Source organism: Piliocolobus tephrosceles, chromosome 6 (genome assembly GCF_002776525.5).
Source record: "Piliocolobus tephrosceles isolate RC106 chromosome 6, ASM277652v3, whole genome shotgun sequence".
Classification (NCBI taxonomy): domain Eukaryota; kingdom Metazoa; phylum Chordata; class Mammalia; order Primates; family Cercopithecidae; genus Piliocolobus; species Piliocolobus tephrosceles.
This window is the reverse complement of record NC_045439.1, coordinates 51,158,901-51,182,979: the sequence shown is the minus strand read 5'-3', so window position 1 is coordinate 51,182,979 and position 24,079 is coordinate 51,158,901. Positions and strand designations below refer to the sequence as shown.

The 24,079-nt window shown below is 36.8% G+C and overlaps 1 protein-coding gene across 2 annotated transcripts in view; it reads left to right on the top strand.

Moving 5' to 3' along the window:
- The window catches only part of PELI2 (pellino E3 ubiquitin protein ligase family member 2), a 185,927-nt gene that overhangs the window by 143,840 nt on the left and 18,008 nt on the right, over window positions 1–24,079 (top strand). For both annotated transcript variants that reach the window (XM_023231259.1, XM_023231252.1), the window contains exon 3: window positions 19,096–19,197. In XM_023231259.1, the coding sequence (XP_023087027.1) occupies window positions 19,096–19,197 (102 nt within the window). The remainder of the gene's footprint in view (window positions 1–19,095; window positions 19,198–24,079) is intronic.

Sequence of the window (24,079 nt, the reverse complement as noted above, 5' to 3'; positions counted from 1 at the left end):
TAAACTATACTTCGATGAAGCTGGTTTTTAAAGTGTGGAAAAGTTTTTCATAAAGTACATTTGACAGTTTGGTAATCCTTGTGTGAGTAAATAGTATGATGGATTCCTCAAGAAGCAAACACACTCTTTTTCTGAAGTGACAAAAGTAGAACTGTTTACTTTGCCTGGGATCAGCCCATGTGCAGGTTATGAAGTTCTGTTAACGTGACTTCCTAATGAATGAATATGGACACATCTGTGTTCAGCTTAGAATAACTGGGAGAGTAAAGAGATTTGAAGCCATGTATTTTGAAGAAAATGAGAAGGAATGAGAGGTGTTTCACCAAGGGAAGGAATCACTAGAGGTGAGATGAGGTACAGTGAGGCTGTCTCTAGATATTTGAAGTACTCTAGAATGTGGAGGGATTGGGGTATTTTTTTTTTTTTTTTTTCTTAAATGTCCTGGCTACAGGGAGATAGCTGTCTACCCACCACGAAGCTTCCTGGTTATTCAAGTTTGGTAACTTTTTAGACTGGATACCGTTGACAAGGGCAGTATGCTGTAAAGGAGATTCTAAACACTTCTGAAGAATAGGCTCGTTTTCAGCTTGTGTTAATACTTGGTAACTGTGTTCTGTGATGCCGCAGATGACTCAGATTCAACAGCCACTCATTTCTATTGCTTGATCTCTCTGCCCCACCTGACTTTTGCTTACTGCTTGTTTCTGTTCATTCGTTCATGAGTTCATTCTTAAAAATTTGATTTGCACATTGCTATTCTTTGCTGGTTCTTCTGTTACTTCTCTTAATGTTGTTGTTTCCTAATGATGGAAACAGGATTTGATGGGTGACTGAACTACATCGCTTTCAACTACATCACTTTTCAAAGTGATTTCCAGTCCTATGGTCTCTTAAATTATAAATGATTACAAAATTCATATAAATCCTCTCCCCTAAAATTGGAAATTCTTTTGTAAAGAAACAAAGAAAAGAGTATGCAATGCAGTATAGACTTGCCCATCCACTTAGGAAATGTCTCACCCTCTCCAAGTCAGTCTCCTTATTTTGCAAAATGGAGATAACAATATTCACCTCACGGTGATTGTGTGGATCAGATGACTGCAGTAAAACAATAAATGCGATGACACTGTGCCTTGAAAAAGCACTAGCTACCCAGAATGTTCACTGATTTGGTTATTAAGTTGTATATGTTTATATTATAAATCTGTGTGGGTTTCTTATTTGTTAGTTGGAGTTGTATCCATGCAGGAGATTTTATACTTGTAGATGGCTAATCTGATTAAACTTCACATGTAAATATATTGACTGAAGAGTGCTGACTTTCCGTCCCCCATAAATAAGACTTGTCTGCTCTGGTTATCACATAGTTTGACTCTCGAAAAGTTGCTTTAGTGGGTGATGTCTTTAGGGTTTATCATTCAGCATAGGCTTTATCCATAAGAGGGCAACATATTATTTGTTGAATTTATTCACATTCTGTCTCTTTTCAAAAGTACTAGAGGCAGGACAAGTTTATTTTAAGCAGCAATTTACAGGCAAAATCCTAAGGCAAATCTATCCTTTCATTCATTTGTCTTGCTTTAGCTAGACAGCAAGTATAATAACCTAATGTTGACCCTGGTATTTTTAGCTGCAGTTCTAGGAGTTTTGTTCCACAGTAACACCCAAGGAATAAACATTTTATCTACTGCATGGATAGACTTTTTAATCAATAATAATAGTCATATTGATTTAATAATGAATTAGATCTGAATCCCCAGTGTATTCAATATCAAGCCATTTAACTTTTCCTGTTGATTTTTTTATTATATGCAAAAAGATCATCAACCACAGATTTTTTTCGTATCAGGGTATTTTCCCTGAGATGTTCCTCACAACCAATTCTTTTCACCATTAATTTCTAAAGAAATGTAAATTTTAATTTTAATATAGCTGAGACTGGGGAGGGGATGATAAAAATAATTCTTCACCATAGATAGAATGTATTCTCACAATGTGAAGTAACATTTAAAATCTGTGCCATGGCTTTCCTCTTTGGCCGGTTTGTAAGGTTTTAGTCACATACCAAAGGGACTCATGGTTAGTTGACGTTAGGGCTGAGCCGCAAGCTGAGTGCCTTGTTCCTGATCTAACTCTGTGTCCCCTGGCACAGGATGTTCTAGTGCTGTTGCTGTCACTGCATTGATTCTTGTGTTATATAATATCCCTGACTTTTTTGGATCATATTCTCAACCAAATATAGCCAGAATGTTAAAGTTTTAATATAGAATATGCTCAAGGGAAACCATTTTTGTGTATAATAACTTTTACCCATTTTTTTTAAGTGAGTCCTGTTTTATCTGGGGGGTTGTTTATAGATTTTCTACACTCTGATGTTAAATGCCTTGATTCTTTTGCTCAAGGATGTACAGTGGCATGATCTTGGCTCACTGCAACCTCCGCCTCGTAGGTTCAAGTAATTCTCCTGCCTCAGCCTCTTGAGAAGCTGGGATTATGGGTGCCAGCCACCATGCCTGGCTAATTTTTTTGTACTTTTAGTAGAGACAGGGTTTCACCATGTTGGTCAGGCTGGTGTTGAATTGCTGACCTCAGGTGATCCTCCCACCTTGGCCTCCCAAAGTGCTGGGATTACAGGCGTGAGCCACCACGCCCAGCCTAGTGACCCAAGATTTCTTTACCCCACATTTCCTTTAAATATTAAACCAATTGACAAATACTGATAAATATACAAGAATGCAGGATATAGAATTTTTATGAGCCCTTATTGAAAAAATTACCAGAAGACAACTTTCAGCAAAAAAGGTGAATGGAAAGCTATCATCTAAACATTGAATTACACTCTATCTGAAGGACTAAAACAAATGAGAAAATGATTGCCACAGAATAGAATGTAAATGATATTATTCCAACAATGTAGAAATAATAGAACTTACAAAAGGTGGGCGAGGAAGGAAAGAAAAGGAGAGAGGTTCTGTAAGCATGCTAATATCCTCAGATTTTATAGCTGGGAGACAAAAATTATCACTTAAAACAGGAAGATATATGTAAAGGTTAAAAAAGCAAACAGCAATAAACAATTTAAAAATAATTGAAAATGTGCACAGAAGGATGACAGAAAATGAAAATAGTCTTACTCATCATTGTTCTTATTAGAGAGTTAATGGGCGCAAACATTTTTGTAGTTAGATGCATAAAAGTAACTGTAGGAATAGGAATATGCCCCTTCTCAGTGAGCATATAAAATACAGGTAAGGCAAAGAAAGCACAGATTACAATGCAGAAGATTTTTTTAAAAGCAACAGAAGCTCAGAAATTGAAAAAGTTTTTAAAAATACTATTTGCAAAATAGCATAAAAAATGTAAAACACAGTTGATGCTCATTATTCACAGATTCCATGTTTACAAAGTTACCTACTGACTAAAATTTACTTGTAACTCCCAAATTAATACTCAGGGTCCTTTTGCAATTATTTGTGGATGTATGCACGGTGGCAAGACATGTGAGTGGCCTGCCCAGGGCACCCTTTCCCAGGTGAGGCCCAACTAGGCGAAGCTCTGCCTTCTTGCTTCAGTTCTCATACTGTCAACAAGTGTTCTTTGCATGGTCTATTTAGGGCTAAGTTTTTCTCACTTTTGTGCTTTTCTTGGTGATTTCACTGTTTGAAATGTCGCCCAAGCGTGGTGTTGAAGTGTTCTCTAGTGTTCCTAGGTGCAAGAAGACTGATGTACCTTACAGAGAAAATACATGTTAGATTATTATTGTTCAGTTAAAGTGCTCTTGACTGTGAGTTTGGTAGAAATGAATTAACAATACAGTACACCAGAAAAAGGAGGAGGAGATTTGTTAATACATACATGAAGGCCACACTGGAAGGTGCTACAGTAACATGTACAGTGTATTACGAAGCTATGGGAAAAATGGGAAAATGGCTAAATGATGGGAAAGTGGCTAAATGTGGGAATTCATGATATGAAAGCCAGTTTAAAAAGCATAGTGGACAATATTGTTCTGAAACTGAAAGCCAAAGAAATTTATGGTCACATTACCCAGGGGCAGGAAAATGGTAAACCCTTCTTGGGTAGTGTTTCGTTATAAAGATTATTATGTGATTATTTGTAAGAAATACAAATTAAGTGAGGTATTTTTAAACAGAAAAACAGAAAACAATTATTTGATCATTTGACAAAAGTGTTGCAACAAGAGCCTCCTAGGAACTGAATCCTGTATTTTCCTTAGGAGCAGTGGCTCAGTATTCAGTAAATCAATGTTTGTGACAACTTGATAGAATATAACTGTGAATAATGAGAATTGACTGCACTTAGGGATAAATCTAACAAAAGATGTGGAAGACCTTTGTACAGAAATCCATAAAAACATTGCTGAGAGAAGTTGAGGACCTAAATAGATGGAGAGATACGCCATGTTCATGGATCAGAAAACTCAACAGTGATGTGAATTCTACCAAAATCTGTAAGTTCAGTATGATACCAATCAAAATTCCAGCAGACTTTTTAATAGAAATTAATAAGCTGATTCTAAATTTCATTTGAAAATGTGAAAAACCTAAAATTACCAAACTACTTTGAAACATAAGAACAGAGTTGAAGTATTCACAGTGACTTCAAGACTTTATTTTAAAGCTACAGTAATTAAGATAGTGTGGTATTGGTGTAAAGATAGATAAATAATTCATCACAGTGGAGCCCAGAAATAGACCCATATATATGGACATGGTTTTCGACAAAGATGCGAAGGCAATTCTGTTGAAAAAGGATAGTCTTTTAAACAGACGGTGCTGTTTCATTTATACATGCAGAAATATGAATTTGATTTATAATCTTCACTGTGTACAAAACTTAGTTCATCATGGATCATAAAACTAAATATAAAACTTCTAAAAGAAAACATAGAAGAAAAATCTTCACAACTTTGAGTTAGGCAAAAATTTCTTAGATATAAAACCAAAAATGTGATTTATAAAAGAACAAATTGATAAGTAGACATCAAAGTTAAGAACTTATATCCTTTGGAATAAACTCTTCAGAGAATGCAAAGACAAGGTACACAGACTGGTAGAAAATATTTGCAAATCATTTATCTGATAAAGAATATGTATTCAGAATATATAAGCTCTCAAAACAACAATAAGAAAATCCAATTTGTGAAAATAGGCAAAAGAATTGAACAGAGACTTCCCCAAAGAAGATATATAGATGTCATATTTACATATGAAAATATTATCAGCCTCATTAATCATTAGGGAAATACAAATTAAAACCACAATGAGATATCACTACACACTCATATGGATGGCTAACATGAAAAGACTGACAGTCCCAAAAGTTGGCAGGATTGGATCTCACCCAATGTTCATTAACAGACGAGTGAATGAACAAATTGTGGTATATCATTAAAACTGAATACTCTGCAATAAAAAAGTAAAAAAAAAAAAAAGGGTAATGAACTGTTGATACATGCATATGCTGAAAACAAACTATAGCTTTTATAAGCACTGTGACTGTTGAAATGTTTAGCTAATATTTCTAAACATAAAGCCAAAATCCTAGAAATACTAAATTTAGAAAGATGGAGAATTCTTCACTTAATCTAGGAGTGAGGAAAGCTTTTCTAATTATAAAGTAAAATCCAGAAATCATAAAGAAAATACTGATGAGTTTGACTATAGAAACTTTTTAAAAAATCTGCATGACAAAAAATAAACCCACAACACTTTAAGTAAAGTCAAAACACAAATGAGTGGGAAGATTTGCAACTCATATCACAGACAATAGAAATATTTTTTAATATATAAAGAGTGCCTGTGTCAATAAGAGACAAGCAACCCAAAAAATAATGAGGAAAGGGTATGAACTGTTTATAGTAAATAAAAAAAGAGATAACTGTTGAACATTCTTAAAAGCCTTATTCATAATAGTAGAAATGCTAATTAAAAGCACTATGAGATTATTCTTTTCACATATCAGAAGATAAAGATACCTGCCATTTTACACTTTACTCCCTATAGTGGTGAGAGTGGGGAAAACATACTTTCATATAGTTCTGGTGAGAATGCAAATTGGTGTAACTTCTATGAAAAGTAGTTTGGCAATAACTATCAATATCAGAAGTGGACATACCATGTACCATTTGATCGAGCAATTTTGTTTCTAGCAATTTGTCCTATAGATATATTTCCCTATATGCAAAACAAATACCTGCATATTTATTGCTGTACTGCTTGAAAATATACTTTAAATAATTTAATGTCTGCTAAAAAATGCATTAAATAAGCCATGCTGCATGTATACAACCAAAAGAATGAGACAGCACTGGAACTGCATTATATAGACAATTCTGTAAGTTATTGTGTTAAAGAAGCAGGGAACAGAACACTGTATGCAGTATGCTGTCATTTCTGATGTGTATACTATGCTAGTATAGGCATAGACTTTTCTCTGGAAGGATATATAAGAAACTAGTAGTAGTGGCTTTCTTAGTGATAGAAGATTGGACTTGGAAGGGAGATACTATTCACTGGTAACATTTAGTAACTTGTGTACATATTACCTTACTTAAAATACCTTTTGCTCTACAAATCAGTCAAGAACCCGAGGGACCCCATAAAATTAAGTGTTACAGAGATTATGAATGTTATAGTAATCAAAACAATTGACTAATAGTAATTATGTGTTGTGTACTGTCCTTTGGGTACTTTGCAAACATCATCTGAGTTTTTCCAGCAAAACCCTTCAAGGTAGTTGTACTTTTTGGATTAAGAAATAGATTCAGGGTATGGCCTAAGAATACACAGCTAATAAGGAGCCTTTTAAGAAGTTCAGTTTAATGATGCTTGAGGAGTAACATCCGGATATATCCAGGCTTTGAAGAAAAACATCTGTGAATGGCATTGCATGGCGGCAGGTACTTCCAAGGAAGGCATTCATTATTTTACTTAAAATTGTGTATACTAAGATTGTAATTTGCATGTTTCCAGCAGACTCAACATCTTGAAAGTACCAACTGTCAAAATATATTTTGCTTTTTGAGAATAAATATTTTCATGATTCTGTATAACTAGAATGTGGCCTTATTGATCTGGTTTTATTCCATAAAGAAAATGAGATTATTCAACAGATGAACAAATTTTAAATTTAGGCCAAGTCTTAAAAAATTCAAGTAAAATGAGGGAAAAATTTGAATCTTCCCCATTTTGTTTACATCGTTTCAATGGGGACTTTGGTTTCTATCGCTATAAATAATCAATAGGATGTTGTATTTTGTTTTCTTTGGAACTTATCCTTGTAAGTTTCAATCTTTGTATTTCTCAGTACTCAAGGGTTCATTTTGACAGCTGATAAACTGGGTTACATATTAAAACAATTACATGGTAAGTCATTGGGTATCTTAATATAAAATCGATTTATGTCAGATTCAATTTATAGCATCTGTAAGTTTGCCTGCTCATGCCAACAAACTAGGACTTGCATTTACTACTGACGCACTGTAACACACAGCATATTGTGGATTCCTATATACTTTTTCTCCAGTGCTCTTTAGAGACAAGGCATGTACCTTGTTTTGCCTAGTAAGTGCATTTTTTAAAGAGCAATAGGCAAATCGAATTATCGAACCAGGAATTTTGCTTTTTCAACTTAGTCATTTGCAGGATGCTTTATTTTTGCTTATGATTCATTTTTGTTAGGTTTACTTGTTCAAAGTTTTGCTTCCCATGGCGAGTAGCTCATATATATGTCAGTACTTAAATATTTAGAGAAGTAAATATAGGATGTCACAGCAGGTAGATTCATATGCATCCTTTAAAGCATTATCTGTTGACTAAATAGATACCTCCTTACAAAATTTACCGACTCCTGTTCTTACATGAGACTGCAGTTAGATTTTCTCTCTCTCTTAGTCTTAATATGTACAATAAGAAATCTTATTTTAATTTTTACTATAGCACTTGGCATTTCACAAGAATGTTGCACCTTCATTTCTTCCTGTGCGGCATTTTGCTCACATCTGGAAATGTAAAATGTTCAAAAGCAAATGCAATGCTGTTTTAAAGAATGGGGTTGTTCAGGGTCACTTTCTCCATCTCTTATCAGGTAAGTGTGGCCTTCCCTAACTTTCTTCTCTAGGTGACCTTGGGTGGTCCTTACTGCAGGATCAGTCCTTGAAGTGACCAGCAGTTATGACGCCTGCTGTGTGTATGTTGAGATGGGTGTGATTTCAGAGCATTGCCTCACACTATGGTATGTGACGCTTTCAGGTCTGCACCCCTGCTGCATCCTCTCATGCTTTGTAGGGAGTTGCTACACCGAGTCGGTGTGAGATATCGTTGGAGTCTGCATTAAAGTGTGTGCTTTCTCAGCATTAAAGTGTGTGCTTTCTCAGCTGAGACCAAAAGGCAGAAGAACTTTGAAAGTCCTGATTGGCTTTCATTTATGGTAACTAGTGTACAGTGCATGGTTGATAATGTAAACATGTCTATATAGATATGTGACTGAATCACAGCATTCCTATGTGGGAAAGCTACACTTTGCCCCTTTTTTCCAAAAGATATGGGACAAATAAAGCAATAAAAAGCATTGATTGGGTTGTGTGCAATGGCTCACAGCCATGGTCCCAGCACTTTGGAGGACAAGGCAGATAGACTGCTTGAGCCCAGTAGTTCAAAACCAGCCTAGCCAACATGGATAAAACCCATCTTTACAAAAAAATAAAAAAAATTAGCTGGGTGTGGTGGTGTGTGCCTGTGGTCCCAGCTACTCGAGAGGCTAAGTCAGGAGAATTGCTTGAGCCTGGGAGATTGAGGCTGCAGTGAGCCATGACCATGCCACTGTACTCTAGCCAAGGTGACAAAGTGAGACCCTGTCTCAAAAAAAAAAAAGATTGCACATTAGGTTGACTTAATGCGTTCTAAAACACAATGAAAAAATCCATACAAACTTGAATATGAACCTTTCACTTGTTTAGCAATTTGTCATAAACTGGGTAGATACAGGAGCTGAAATATCTCAGCTGTTAGACAGCAATGACCTTTCTGGGGACAAGGCCAGCACTTGTACAGGTGACAAAAATGAAGTCAGAGGCCTGACTTGCCCAGAGTCCCACAGGCAGCCCATGTTGGATTCGAGATTGAGTCCAATCTGTACTATTAGCCAAATAATACACTGCTGGAATTGAAGGCTGGTTTAAAAAGACTGGAGTTCTTACCCTCAAGGAGCTTTTCATCTGATTGGAAGTGGTAGGATTCCTGGGAACAGATGTCCACAAAGCATGTGAATGTCACCTGCCCAAGTCTCTGGCTGCAGTCCTTGGTGTTCATGTTTTCCCAACTATGTTCAAGTCAGATCATCTTCTGAAACTAGTACCACCAGCCAGATCTAGCTTCTTTGTACTTGGGAGTCACCCCAAATTAGAAATAGGCTCTCCTCACACATTCTTACTCTCTCTGATGTCTGTGCTTGCTGATAGATTGAGCGTGTCTGCCCCAGCCCTGTCCAGCACTCTGTGTGCCATAGATTCTGTGCCAGGGTTTATCGAATAGCTCAGTAAACCAGTCCAGGATGGGCTCAGAAGTGGCCCAGGGCCAAGTTCAAAGCTATTGCCTTTAACAAATAGGCCTGTCATTTTGATTTACTAGAAAATAATGTTGATTCTGATGAAATCCAAGTTAGCACTTTTTGACTTTCTTATCGTAGCCATGGTTCAGGCACTTGTTTGAAATGTGGTTCCTTGAAAAGATAGAATATTTTAAAGAGTGTGTTTCATGCAACATAAATTGTGAATTCGTTTAGCCACCTCCTCTCTTTAGAAATAGTACTCACACATACTTTAAAGATAAATTGACAAAGGTGGCAGAGACCTTATCTTCCCTGTAGCAAACTGAACCAGACTGATTGAGGATTTATTGCCTAATTATACTTGTTAGCCTGACATAAAAGTCATTAGTTCTAGAAAAATATATTTGTCATACCAGGATTATCTCTAATTAATACAGTCAATATCTAGCATATACTTAAAGCCAAACGCTATAGTGGTTTCCAAAGTATGTGTTATGGACTGCAGGGAACTGCTGTAAATACAGGTTCATATTTGAAGAGAGAAAATGCCATGTTTTATATACATCATTTCCTCTGCTTTGAATCCAGTGAAATCAGTGCTACTGACATTGACTCCCTTTGTTAATGAATTATAAAGGTAGTAGCTGAAAGATCAGAGAGGTTATGGTTGGTGAGTATCTGAACTCAGATTCAAACCTGGTCCAGTGTGTTGTTTTTCCAGCATCAGAGTCCACTAGCCAAGTTGATCTCTGCAGTATCTACATGTGGTTATTCCATTTTTCTAAAGTACATGTAACATTTGAGCTCAGCAGAATAAAACCATTGAGAGAGCCAGTTTTATATAAATGTTTTTTTCTGTCCGATGTTTAAGCATTTGCTGGATTATCAGTGGCTACTGCGTGAGGTGATGAAATTTTAGATGCAATTAGTATCATGCCTCACGGGACAATTAGTGCATGCCCATATATATTTGATAACCTCTAGTCCTCACCTTGCTCTGCCTCTACATCACAGTGTGCACAATGCTCGAGATGGTAAAATCATTCAGCAGTTATTTCCAGGCTGCTGCATGCTCACTGTAAACTCATTCATTTGCTCATAAATGTGCAGCTTTCTGCCATAAACATAAATATCAGAAGTTATTTCTGAACAACCAAGGTTCGACTCATTGGCCCCACTCAGACCTACCCCCAAACAGTTTTATTACTATGTTTTCCCATACCAATTAAAATGTTTCTACAGCAATACACCTTGTCATAGAAAGCTTGTATTTCATAACCAGAGCCACTGTGAGAGGTCAGTGTCATTTTTCCAATTTCATTCGGTCCTTTCTGTGGTAGTCATTTTGTGTAGTTACTTATTTAGATTTTATGATGAACTGAAATATTAAATTACAAACTAGATTTAACAGTTAAAGTGGCTGAAAATAAACTTGTCAAAAACACACATCATCATCGGCAGCGGAGCCGATACTTAGTCTGTGATGTCGTATTAAGTGGTGCCATGTTGTGGCCATCATTCAGAAGGCTGTTGAGAACACAAGCTTACATTATGCTTCTTAGTAGAACCCCGAAGACTAGCTGTCCCAATAGAGCGTTCAGTACGTTTCCTAGCCCTGCCCCCATCGGGCAAACTGTTAGAGAATCTCTGACTTCTTCACAGAGAGCGGATTGCGTGAGCACAGGCAGAGTGAGGAGATGCGTGCTCAGCCCAGAGCACATCCAGCCCCAGGGACTCTTTCTTCCTAGGTGTTTTGCAGGGACCTGAAAGGCAGGAACAGTGAGCAGCCTTAGAGAAGAGCACCACGTTCAGATATGTGGTGCAGAGCTCTTCAGAGCAGCTTGGTATCTAGAAAAGGTTGCTTCAGCATATAAGCTACACCAGGTCTCTGGCCCTCTACTTTTGAGAGGCAAAAACAACCCTAATTATATCTACACACAAAGAAGAATATGCAGGGTGTGCTCATTTCAGAAACATTCATTTGATTTAGCCAGACTATTGTGTGGCCCAGGAACAATAATTGCAGTTCTATAATAGTCAACTTCCAGGATGTCTAGACAAGAGGGATATTAAACTCCTGAGTCATTTGGTACTAAGAAAGACTTCATAATAAAAAAATTAGGTACCCTTTGAAGAAAAAGAATTTCATTTTATTTGAAATGCAGATACGAGCATGCTCATGTATGTGCACACATGCATACACACACACATGCACACTGTATTCCCTTAAAGGATGCAGACTCTAATAAGGCATACTTTTTTGGTATACATCATACATGTAGTTTGCAAAGTGGCTTCATAGTTTCTAACATACGTGGTGATTTTCTTCTTCTGCCTTCCTAGTGTCCCGTCTATTCTTGCTCTAAATGTAAGGACTACAAAAATCTCCATGTGACACACTTGGTGGCCTTTGCCTTCTCTGGCAATACTTTGAATGATTCACAGATACGTTTTATAGTCTATAATCATTTTAAATATTAATACAAAATTTTCTTCACATCTCAGTCTTCTAATCGGAGATTATAACAATAAAAATGCATATTTGCTTTAAATACAAACAACCTCTTAACATACATTCAGGAGCACATAACACTTCCATGAGAAACATAGACCCTGCTCTGTGTGGAGACGCTGCTGCCTGCCGTGGTAGACACATCTATCCCATGCTCTTGGGTGCAGGTAAGATGTATGCACAGATAACCATAGTGTCTTGGGTGATGAGTCACATAAGTGCTCTGGTACTAGTAGGCCTTGTAAGGTGATTGTTTCAGTTATCTTTTGTTGTGTAGAAAACTACCACAGAATTTAGTGACTTCACAAAAACCATTCTGTTTTATTCATCATTTTGTGGGTTCGGAATCTGGGAAGGGCACCGCTGAGTAGTCAGTCTCTGGTCCACATCTGGGGCAACTGGAGCTGGAGGATCCACTCTTACGGAGGCTTCTCCACGCACATGTCTGCATCTTGGTACTCCCAGGCCTCCCTCTCCCCATGTGGCATTTCATTCTCCAGGCCCTCTCCCTGTTGCTTTGGCTTCTTTAAGCTTAGTGGCATGTGCATAGTCAGGCTTCTTGCCCACAGCTGGGAACCCCCAGAGCAGCAAATGGAAGCTGCAGGCCTTCCCTGAGCTAGTATCAGAAGTCCCATGTGTCACATCCACGGCATTCTCTTGGTCAGTGAGCAAGCTGCTGAAGCCAGCCCAGATGCCAGATGATACATGAAGATTGCACAAAAGCATCGTCAGAACAGAAAGTTAAGGGCTGTAAAAAAGCTGATCATAAAATTCCTTTGAGGAATAAATCAGATTTGTAGCTACTGGTTGCCCAACAACTACTTTGTTTTTGAGGAGAAAAAGTGAAATGTTACACATTGTTTTGTATTTGATTTTTGCCTTAACACAGTGAAATCAGCCCGTCTTTGACTCCCTGTTGGATTAATTATGATGGTAATAATGCTAACTGTATGTGAACAACAGTGGCAAGAGAGGGCTCAGGGGTGACATGAAGCTTTTAAGTGTGAGTGACTGTTATGCTATTGACTGAAATCGGAAACCCAGAAGGAGAAAATGTTTGAACCAAACCATATAATGATGCTGTACACTCAAGTGACAAAATGCCTAACCTACAGCAGCCTAAAACCCTGATTTTTATTCCAGAGGTCTGAGGACAGGTAGTTCCGCGTTTGATTCAGCATCTCAAAGATGTCAGGGCTCTGAGCCAATTTCTGTGAGAGTCTTTTGACCTTCCTCTCATGTTGTAAGGTGGTCTGCTTCTGCTGCAAACATCGTGTCATATTGTAGTGACAGAGAAGGGAAGGAGTCTTTCTCAATGTCTCTCATCCCCAGGAGCTCCACACCAGATCTCTCCTAAGTCCCACTGGCTGATAGTGGATCACATTTCCACACGCTAGCCTCAGAGGAGAGTGGGAGAGCTAGCATTGATGTTGTCAGGCTTTTTCACAGGCAGCCAGCTCAGCCAGCAGAGAGAAGGACATTAGGCAGGCAACCAACGGTGTCTGCCACAGTGATGAATCCCATTTTCTCTCTCCACACAGTTGATAAAGGCTCACTTAGCAGCCTTATAGAGCTTGAATTAAATGGGCTAAATCATAACTATAATAAATTAATATTTTCTGGATGCGTGTTTCTCTATCGGCTTTCACTTTGTGGTTGAGAGCTACCACTGCTTCTTAACAAATAAAAGATTTAATTGTTTCCCTCATACTTTAAAATGTGGATGAAAATTCTTCAGTAACATGTCCATTAAGACGTGTTACCCGTTGTTTATTCTGCAAGATTGCTTTCTGTTATCATAACGTATTATGTAAGTGCTTTTATGTGTGTATATGGGTTTATAAGAGGAAGAAAATTCTCCAGACATATGAACCATGTTTGTTTTAGAGTCGGGAGACTCACAGAACTCCCTGACATTAGTTTTTAGTTGTAAGTTGAGGCAGGACAGCCAGTTCTAACTGTTCTCATCCCTGAATGGCAAAGTCTGGCAGAACTGAGCCTGTGACACAAGCAGCATAGCAGTAAGAAAATACATATCCTCAGCTGAGAAGAAAATACCTTGACTCACATCTGGTCTGGGCATCTAGGATTGCAAAGTAAGGCTTAATTTCTTCAGCTGGATAAAGCTGAAATTCTTTAATCTGTTTATCTGTAATTGCCCAATTATATTTCAACCTAATAACATTTAAACTGTAATAAAGTGGTTTTTATAGACTCAAAACATTTGAGCTGAGAGTATCACTACTGGTACCTTTGCTAGTGAGAAGTGGGGAAGGTGAGGGGAAGACCTGAAGAAAGAAACTCTAAATCTCATCTTGTATCTGTAGCAGTTCGTTTGTTCATTCATTCATTCATTCATTTGACATTAATTGAATGTCTGCCACACTCTTGGTGCTAGGGGTGGAAAAATAAGTAAGACTGAACGTGCCTTCGAGGCACAAAGCAGTGTTATGAGAACAGAGATGGCAACCTGCCTTCTCATCACAGCTGCACAATAGAGAAGTGGATATAGGAAATCATTATTGTCTACACCAGCAGTCCCCAACCATTTTGGCATCAGGGACCAGTTTTGTGGAAAACAGTTTCTCCACAGACCCAGGAGGCACATGGTTTTGGGATGATTCAAACATGTTACATTCGTTGTGTACTTTATTTCTATTATTATTAGATTGTAATACATAATTAAATAATTATACAACTCACCATAACGTAGAATCAGTGGGAACTCTGAGTTTGTTTTCCAGCAACTAGACAGTCCCATCTGGGGGTGATGGGAGACAGTAACAGATCATCAGGCATTAGATTCTCATGAGGAGCACACAGTCTAGATCCCTCACGTGCACAGTTCACAACAGGGTTCACACTCCTATGAGAACTAATGCCGCCACTGATCTGACAGGGAGAGCTCGGGTGGTAATGATAGCGATGGGGGGCAGCTATAAATACAGATGAAAGTTCGCTTGCTCGCCTGCCACTCACCTCCTACCGTGTGCCCTGGTTCCTAACAGGCCACAGACTGACAGGGGTTGGGGACCTCTGGTCTACACAACAAGCTGCTTGAGCTGGTTTTCTTTACAATGTTAAAGAGTTTTCTAAATTTGTGTTAGTGTAGTAAGATCACGGCATTATGTTACAGTAATTGTGTTTGAACTAAGTTATAGTGAATGCCAAGAAAAGGCCCTACCTGCTGTCCTTTCTGATATTGGAAATAGATTCCAAAACAACTTAGGGCCTTGGAGAAACTTTTGTTTCCAAAATACTGGAAATGATTGACTCAAGTCAGTGAATCTGTGATTTACTAGAAGCTCTATTTTTGAACGTCGTATTTAAAATGTTAAAAACTATTGTTGAACAATTGATACTTGTAACAAAAAGTTCAATGCCATATGTACTTGGCAGACTTTTCTGTAAGACATGACCCAAGAAGGAAAGTGAAAATTGATCTCAGGCTTAAACTCTTCTTTAACTTCCCCCAACCACCTAAATCTGACTCTATTTTAGACTTTAATACATGAAAACAAGGTCATGTGAGCCCTAATTCATGTAACTGAAGGAAGTCCACACTTGCCCATTTATTGGCTATGATTCTGATGGTGGCCTTAGGCGCGCTGGTTTTTACTGCCACCAAATCCCAGTGCTGGCTTCAGTCTCATCTTTTCAGGCCAGCTCAGCCCACGTTTCTGCTTTCCATAGGTGGCAGCCTGTTGGACCCCAGGGCACCAGTACTCCGGGCCCTTGTAGGGGGAGGACCCTTCTCCTGGCTTAGCATTACCAGAGGGAAATCCTTGCCAGAACTGGAAGTGACTTCGAGGTGACGATCACACTGGTTCTGAAGTTGCTCAGCCGCCCATGCTTACAGGGTGTGCCTCACCTGCTGCCCCAGAGCCACACCCCACCTTCATGGGATTTGTTTCTGCCTGCAGTCTCTTTTCCCACTTTCCTACCTTCCCCAAATTCCAAGACCTCCAAATCACAGCCCGTGGCTAGTATTTTTTTAATCTAAAAGACACAGAAAAGGCGTTTTCCTAACCTAAGAGCATTCCCATTTCCTAACCCTGGCCATTTGCCTTAAACAACCTACAAAATGGCAGAAGTCTGAAATCATAAATTTTCTTTAAATTGCCTCAACATTCAAGGCATCCTACATCAGTGTTTTCTTTCCGTTTTGGGAGCTTGGGTAAGACTCCCCTTTGCTGTGGGCATTTTCCAGGTAAGGTGATGCTTTCACTAGAAATACCCTTTTTTCATGTGCTACATAGTCTTACAGTTTTGGTCACAAGAATATTTTTATAATGAAACACCTTACAAGAATTTGTGTCCAATAACAACTTGCAGCCTATAAAATGGCTGTTTCTGGTGTTTTCTAAAGTGGCGAGGAAGTATCTCTGGGGCAGAAATCTCCAAACCCCAAGGTAGTGGTCTGTGGCCTCTTTGGAACTGGGCCACACAGCAGGAGGTGAGCGGCGGGTGAGCAAGGAAACAAGGTAGTGGCCTGTGGCCTCTTTGGAACTGGGCCACACAGCAGGAGGTGAGCATCAGGGAAGCAAGGGAAGCTTCATCTGTATTTATAGCTGCTCCCCATTGCTTACATTAGGGGTTGAACTCCACCTCCTGTCAGATCAGCATTGGCATTAGATTCTCATAGGAGCACGAACCCTATTGTGAACTGTGTGTGCGAGGGATCTAGGTTACGTGTTCCTTCTGAGAATCTAAGGCCTGATGATCCATCAGTATCTCCATCACCCTCAGATGGGACCATCTAGTTGCTGGAAAACAAGCTCAGGGTTCCCACTGATTCTACATTATCGTGAGTTGTATAATTATTTCATTACATATTACAATGTAATAATAATAGAAATAAAGTATACAATAAATGTAATATGCTTGAATCATCCCCCAACCATCCCCCCCCATCCAGTCCACAGAATAATTATCTTCCACAAAACCAGTCCCTGGTGCAAAAAAGGTTGGGCACCACTACTCTGGAGCATCCTGTCCATGGCTGTGCTAGGCCTCAGATGAGCAGAGCGATTCTTCGTGAGACAATATTAAATGTTAAAACTAGCAAATGTGTTAGGGAATAAAAAAAATTTATAATTTAAGGTAAGTTGTTGTAAGCCTGAGAAACTCCATTTGAGAGATGCTCCCCAGACATCTCCAGGTTCAGGTAACCCTTCTAATCCAGGCAAATGGAGTGGAAGTTTGAGAAACACCATACTTAAGCAGGTGCCATTGTACAAAAATTTATAACCTTTAAAAGTATTTCCCATTATTGCACTTATTAACTCCTTGTTTTGCAAATCATTTGTACACTATAGACATTTTATGCAGTATGTATATGCCATGAAAGTTGTGTTGGAGTTGATATATTTGTAAATTGAATCCATTTAAAATGCAATAGATACTTTATAGGAAACCCTAAAATAAATTATTTTATAATCACCTCCTGATTGTTAATTTTATAAGTTTGAGTTTAATAAATTATTTTTCTTAAAGTAGGTTTTTCACTGACTATTAAGATAAACATCTACTTTTTACAAATTGTTTTTCAGTTTTATTGAGGTATAATTGACATAAAAATTGTATATATTTAAGGTGTACAACATGATGATGTATATACACATTGTGAAATGATCACCACAAAAGTTAATTAACACAAAGATTACATCCACTTAAATTGAAAATAGTTCTTTATAAATTTGGCTTTCAAAAACAGTCACTGTCAGTGAATTTATCTGACTCAGATCAACGAAAATTTAAGACGACGTCTGTTAGTAGTGTGAGTACTTTAAGAAGTATTTTTTAGTTTCCTGACCATGTTAAAGAAGTATTATCTTAACGAAGCACATAAAATAAAACATCAGCTCAATCGTGAAATTCCTCAGGGCAGATTATTAAATAACTATGAGATTAACCAGGCTAACTTCAAATTGATTTGGCATGTTTTACTGTTTATTGCTGTAAGGAATTACACTAGTCACATATAAATGTTCAGTACATTTTCATTAACATGCTGTGCGTGTCCAGTTTCTTCTAGATGCTTTCTTGGTCTTCATACAGTGTCATCATTCAATAAATGTGTAATAGAAAAGCTTATTAAAATTTTGTAATGTGAAAGATTAAAAATGAAGATAAGTTAGATTAAAGTAGAATGAATAGAATATAATTGAAATAATTTGGAGTCCACTTTGTAAAGATTTATTTATTAATTTAGAAACATTAAAAGTATGTGACCACAACTTTTTGTTCAAACATATCACTATGGACAAAATAAGAATGATGTCGTATTATTCCTAGGCTATTTGAAAAAGAATATTAGCCTTTTCTAGCCTAAAATTTGAAAAAAATAAAATTGCTAGTTACTTTATTTATTAGTAAAGTAAATATCTGAGATAACTAGTTGCTTATACAAGATTTAAGTGAGATGTAGAGCACAATACAAATATGGTTATCATTGACTAGGATAACCATATGTTATTGTATTGAAATAATACAATAATTATTATATTGAAATCTCAATTAGAACATTATGTATTATTATATTGAAATCTCAGTTAGAACATTGACAGATTTTCCAGTGATCCTTTTGTTATGGTGATAATCTCTATCACCTAGGAAAAATAATGTGACTTATCTGTTGTGTGAAATCTTAAAATTTGAAATAAATGACTATATTAGTCTAAAAATTCTATTACTGAATTTAGGTAATATGGAGAAAGTATGTGTTTTTCTAAGAATCTGATTGAATCAAGTCTTGCAAACTAGTAAATAAACTTTGATTTGATTTAAGTAAAATATTGTTCACTTTAAGACGGAATAGTCGCTAAAACCAGAATTGTGACTCTCGGCTTGTCTGTGATTGAGGGAATAGAGCATAGGGAAAAACCCTGACTGTGTGGAAAATGCTGGCTTGTGCTGGGCTTTGCTGGTAGAGTGATGGCTCATAACTACAAACAGAATTGATAAGTTGTTGAAATGTGATTTTAATGGATTTTTCAAAATTTTATTATTAGGCTATCAGCTGCAAAGGTCAACACAGTATATCCTACACTTTGTCAAGGAATCAGACTGTGGTGGTGGAGTACACACATGATAAAGATACGGATATGTTTCAGGTAATATTTTTCTTTTTTAATAGAAATTTTAGCACATTTTCCTTTAATTCTGTATTTTTTATATGTAGTCAGATCTTCCAGCCCAGTGTCCGGGGGAAAAAGTTGAAGATAATATAAAAATTATTCCTGTTTGGTTGTTGAAAGATTAAGAAAAAAACTTAATTCTTTAATTGTAAAAGGAAATTATAAAGGCTACATTCTCAGACCTCAGTGCAATAAAAATAGACATTAATAGCAAGAATAAAAATTTTAAAAGCTAACCACTTTTAAAACCAACATTTTCAGAATACTTTCTAAATAACACTTGAATGAAAGGGATATCCAAACTACATTTATAGACCTTTTCAGAAATATCTGTGAGAATATCATGTAGCAAAACTGACAAGATGAGGCCAACACCTTACTCAGAAGAAAATGCCTTAAGTGCTTCCATTACTAAGAGGAGGGAAAGAGAGAGAAAGAAAGAAAATCAAAGGACTAAACATTTATCTCAAAAGTTCTTCTTTGACAAAGGACAGCAATTAAGAAAGTATAGGATGGGTTTGGACATAGTTTTAGTGGTATATAATACAAAGTCCAGAAGTACATCAAAAGAAAGCAGAAGGAAGGAAAAAAAATATTCGTCAGTTAATGAATTTAAAAAGTAGAGAATAAATGAATATATTCCAGATTTAGTACTTTAAAACAGCGAACAATTAAAATTTAGACTAATAACAGAAAAAAGCATAAGTTGGAATTGGTGAGGCTTTGCATTTCCATATGGAGAGTTAAATTATTACATAAATGATATCAAAACAAATATCAAAAAAGTATGATAAATACTAACATTATACTCTGCTAAAGTAAATTCTAGAGAAAACATTCAAATGTAAAACTGAAGGAACAAAAAGTTCTAGAAAAAAACTTAGGAGAATTCATATTCTTGGAATAGGGAAGGATCAATAGTAAATAAAGAAATAGATTTTACCCTACACATTTTCACTTATTTTTAAATGTCACAAAAATTAGAAGTCAAACTAGAGACAATTAGGTCAACAAATCAAGTAGACAAAGGACTGACACCTACTGTACAGTAATCACTTTTCCCATTCTTTCAAAAATGGACAAAGAACAAAGCATACAATTCTCAGAAGAAGAAATATAAATGGCCAATAAATATATAAAGATAATTTTAAAATACCAAATGAATTAATAAAACACTCTTTATTACCTATTAATTGGAAAATATTAAATAATACAGCACTGTAAAGCATTGTATGGAATTGGTCCCCCTGATGGGACTGTGAATTGGTGCAGCATTTCTATAGGGCAACATTGCAATACTACCATGAATTTCAACACTCAGACCAATTGACCCAGTAATTCTAACTTCAGTCATTTTTATACATAAATAATTAAGGAATATGAACAAAGATTTGACCAAAATGTTGTTCATTGTACTGTTGTATATACTAGTAAAAAAGTAGAAATAAACCTACACTTCCAGGAGTAGGTAAGAATGATTACAGTATGGTGCATTTAAATGCAAAATACCGTGCAGCCATTACATGACTATTAAATGGGAAATACAGTAAAATAAGTGAAAAAAGGCATATGTCCATACTCTTCATGCTTTATTTTTATATGCATACACCTAAACATAGGTATGGAAGACAGATGGGACTAGAAAGAAATGCCCCAGCTCTTTTTCCATTTTCTATAACATTGTGAGATGCAGTCCTAATCTGTATCATCTAAGTCAGTACTTTTGAATGAGAAAGAAAGAAAATTTTATGTGGTTTTTTCTTTTTTTTTTGAGACGGAGTCTGGCTCTGTCGCCCAGGCTGGAGTGCAGTGGCCGGATCTCAGCTCACTGCAAGCTCCGCCTCCCGGGTTTACGCCATTCTCCTGCCTCAGCCTCCCGAGAGTAGCTGGGACTACAGGCTTATGTGGTTTTTAAATGTATTTGTAGTAGTCCTGAACTTCAACACCTCAGACTGATAAGAAGAGCCAAAGACAAATTACAAATGGGAGAAATATTTACAATTTGTATCACAGAAGGTTAATGTCACAAATATATAAGGTACTCCTGGAAATCTCTTTTTAAAAGACCTACAATCAGATAGACAAATGAGCAAAGGAGTTGACAGATAGTTCACCAAAAAAGGAAACTAAGTAGCTCTTAAAAATAAGAAAATATGCTCAACCTCATTTACAAAAAGAAAAATGTGAATTAAAACCACATAGAGATACCACTTTTCACTTGTCAGATTGGCAGAAATCCAAAAGATTTTGTCAAAGATGTGGGGAAAACAGACACTGTCCTACATTCTATAAATTGTTATAGCATTTATGGGGTAGCAATTTGAAAATACCTATGAAAAATACAAAATGTTTACATAGTTTGACTCAGCTCTTCTCTTTGTAAAGCTCTTCTTTCTAGAGACTTACCCCAGAGATATCCTTACCTACATGCAAAATGCCATTTGTACAGAGTTATTGCTCAAAGCATTGCTTAATAGGAAAAGATTGGAAACAACCTAAATATTCTTTAGTAATGGACCAGTTCAGTAAATTTGGGTACAGTTATACAGTGGAGCCCTCCAAGGGTATAAAACCGAACAAAGAAAAGCTGTATGTATAGCCACAGAAAGAGCTCCAAACATATTAAATGAGTTAAATATTAATATTATTGAATATATTGAGTCATATTGGTAATATATATTCAATTAATTTAAAACGTTACTAAATTAAATTAAATAATATTAGATATTACATTATCATTTTAACATTGTAAAATATTACATTATTAATTTAATATTGTAAAATGGTTTAAATAATGCTTATGTGCATTAAAAAAATCTCCAAAATGATTAACAAGACATTAATGTAGCAGTTGCCTTTGTGGGGAAGGGGACTGAGCAGGTGGTATACAGGGAGATATTTTACACTTTTCGAGTTTGGAACTATGTGTATGTATTAGATATTTTAAAACTAAATAATCTTAGATAAAATATATAGTCGGCCGGGCACGGTGACTCAAGCCTGTAATCCCAGCACTTTGGGAGGCCGAGACGGGCGGATCACGAGGTCAGGAGATCGAGACTATCCTGGCTAACACGGTGAAACCCCGTCTCTACTAAAAAATACAAAAAACTAGCTGGGCGAGGTGGCGGGCGCCTGTAGTCCCAGCTACTCGGGAGGCTGAGGCAGGAGAATGGCGTAAACCCGGGAGGCGGAGCTTGCAGTGAGCTGAGATCCGGCCACTGCACTCCAGCCTGGGCGACAGAGCGAGACTCCATCTCAAAAAAAAAAAAAATATATATATATATATATATATATAGTCATAGTTATAAACATAGTTATTAAAGTGCCAGTTTTAACTCAAAAATAAGATTTGCCATGTTTGGGCAAAGTCTCCATGCCATTCTGTTAGATAATCTTATAAATGTCTTTTCTTCTTATTCTGTTAAGGAAAATATCTTCCTACATAAGTATATGCATATTCTTCCCTGTTGATATTTTTATGAAACTTCATTATTGTGTCTTTTTCATACTCATTACAATTATTTATTTTCAATTTATAATTTTTTTCCCTACTTATAGTAGCAGTAAAGATTTTAAAGATTTTTTTTACAGAGAGTTCTTAATCCTAAAAAAAGTGGATCAAGCCTATTTCACAATTGTCCATGATACTTTTTTACCACTTAAATTCAAGAACTTAGTGTGATGGTACCTGTTATAGGTAAGTCAGGTACTCTCAAAGTGTGAGACGTTAAATTCCTTTAAGAAGAATCTTGTTTCTTTGGGATTTTTCAGAGTTTCATAGATATTCTTTAGCAACATATGTGTCACCTAGTGTATTCCGCACTATTCAACAGTCACATTCGACTCACATACTCACTTTCTTCCCTCTCATCTCTGCAGAATGAATTAAAGATTTAGTTGGACTTTTTCAGCTTCCTATTACGAACTTCTAAGTACATTATGCATACTTCCTATTTTGTCATACAGAACATTAAAAGACTCAAGATTTAATAAAATTCATAATTTTTTTAACTGCAGGTTCACAGCAATGAAAAATACAATGACTGTCAATACAGTTTAGTGCCACTGCTTTGAATCATGCCAAAGCACCAGCAACTTTACCCACCAGTGTTCTAGCACCATCGGTGTAGAAACCAGCACCGCGGAAAAGACAGTTAATGTCTTTGTATTATTATGAAGGTAGTTTTGGCCTCATGTACCTAGACCCCATGGCAGGGTCTCAAGGACCCTCTGGGGCTCATGAACCACATTCTGAGAATACCGATTTGTACCAACCTTTTAATTTCATAGCTGAGAAATCTGGGTCTTTGAAAGGAAAAGTAATGTAAACTAAGGTCAGAGGAGGCTTTAGGGGCAGAGCTAAGATTTAGGTCACTGGGCTCTTCATTCTCTGAATAGTACCAGCTCAGCCTCTGTAAGTAAAGTATGGTAAGCCAAGCAAGAATTCACATGTTTCTTAAGGAAACATAACACATTACACACACAGACTAACTGGACCTATTAGAAGGATCCCTGGCAGATCATTTTAAGCAGAGAACTAAGCAACTCTCATAAGACCTTGAAAAGATAGATTTGTTTCCGCGTTTTCCTCCTTTGAACAGTTTATATTTCCAAAACCTACTACTGACAAAAATCACCAAGCAAAAAGCACTACAGCACTCACAGTTCTCAAGTATGGACCTTAGTGTGGAGAGTTTGTTCGTTTTAGTCATTCCCATTAAAATGATTTCTAGGGTTAATTGAGTATCTAAAGGCAGAATATCAGAATGAACCAAGAAAGGGCTTTATGCTGCATTTCCCACTGTGGAGTCAAGTTAGTATACTCAGAACTCAGAAATATTATGGCCTGAGGGGA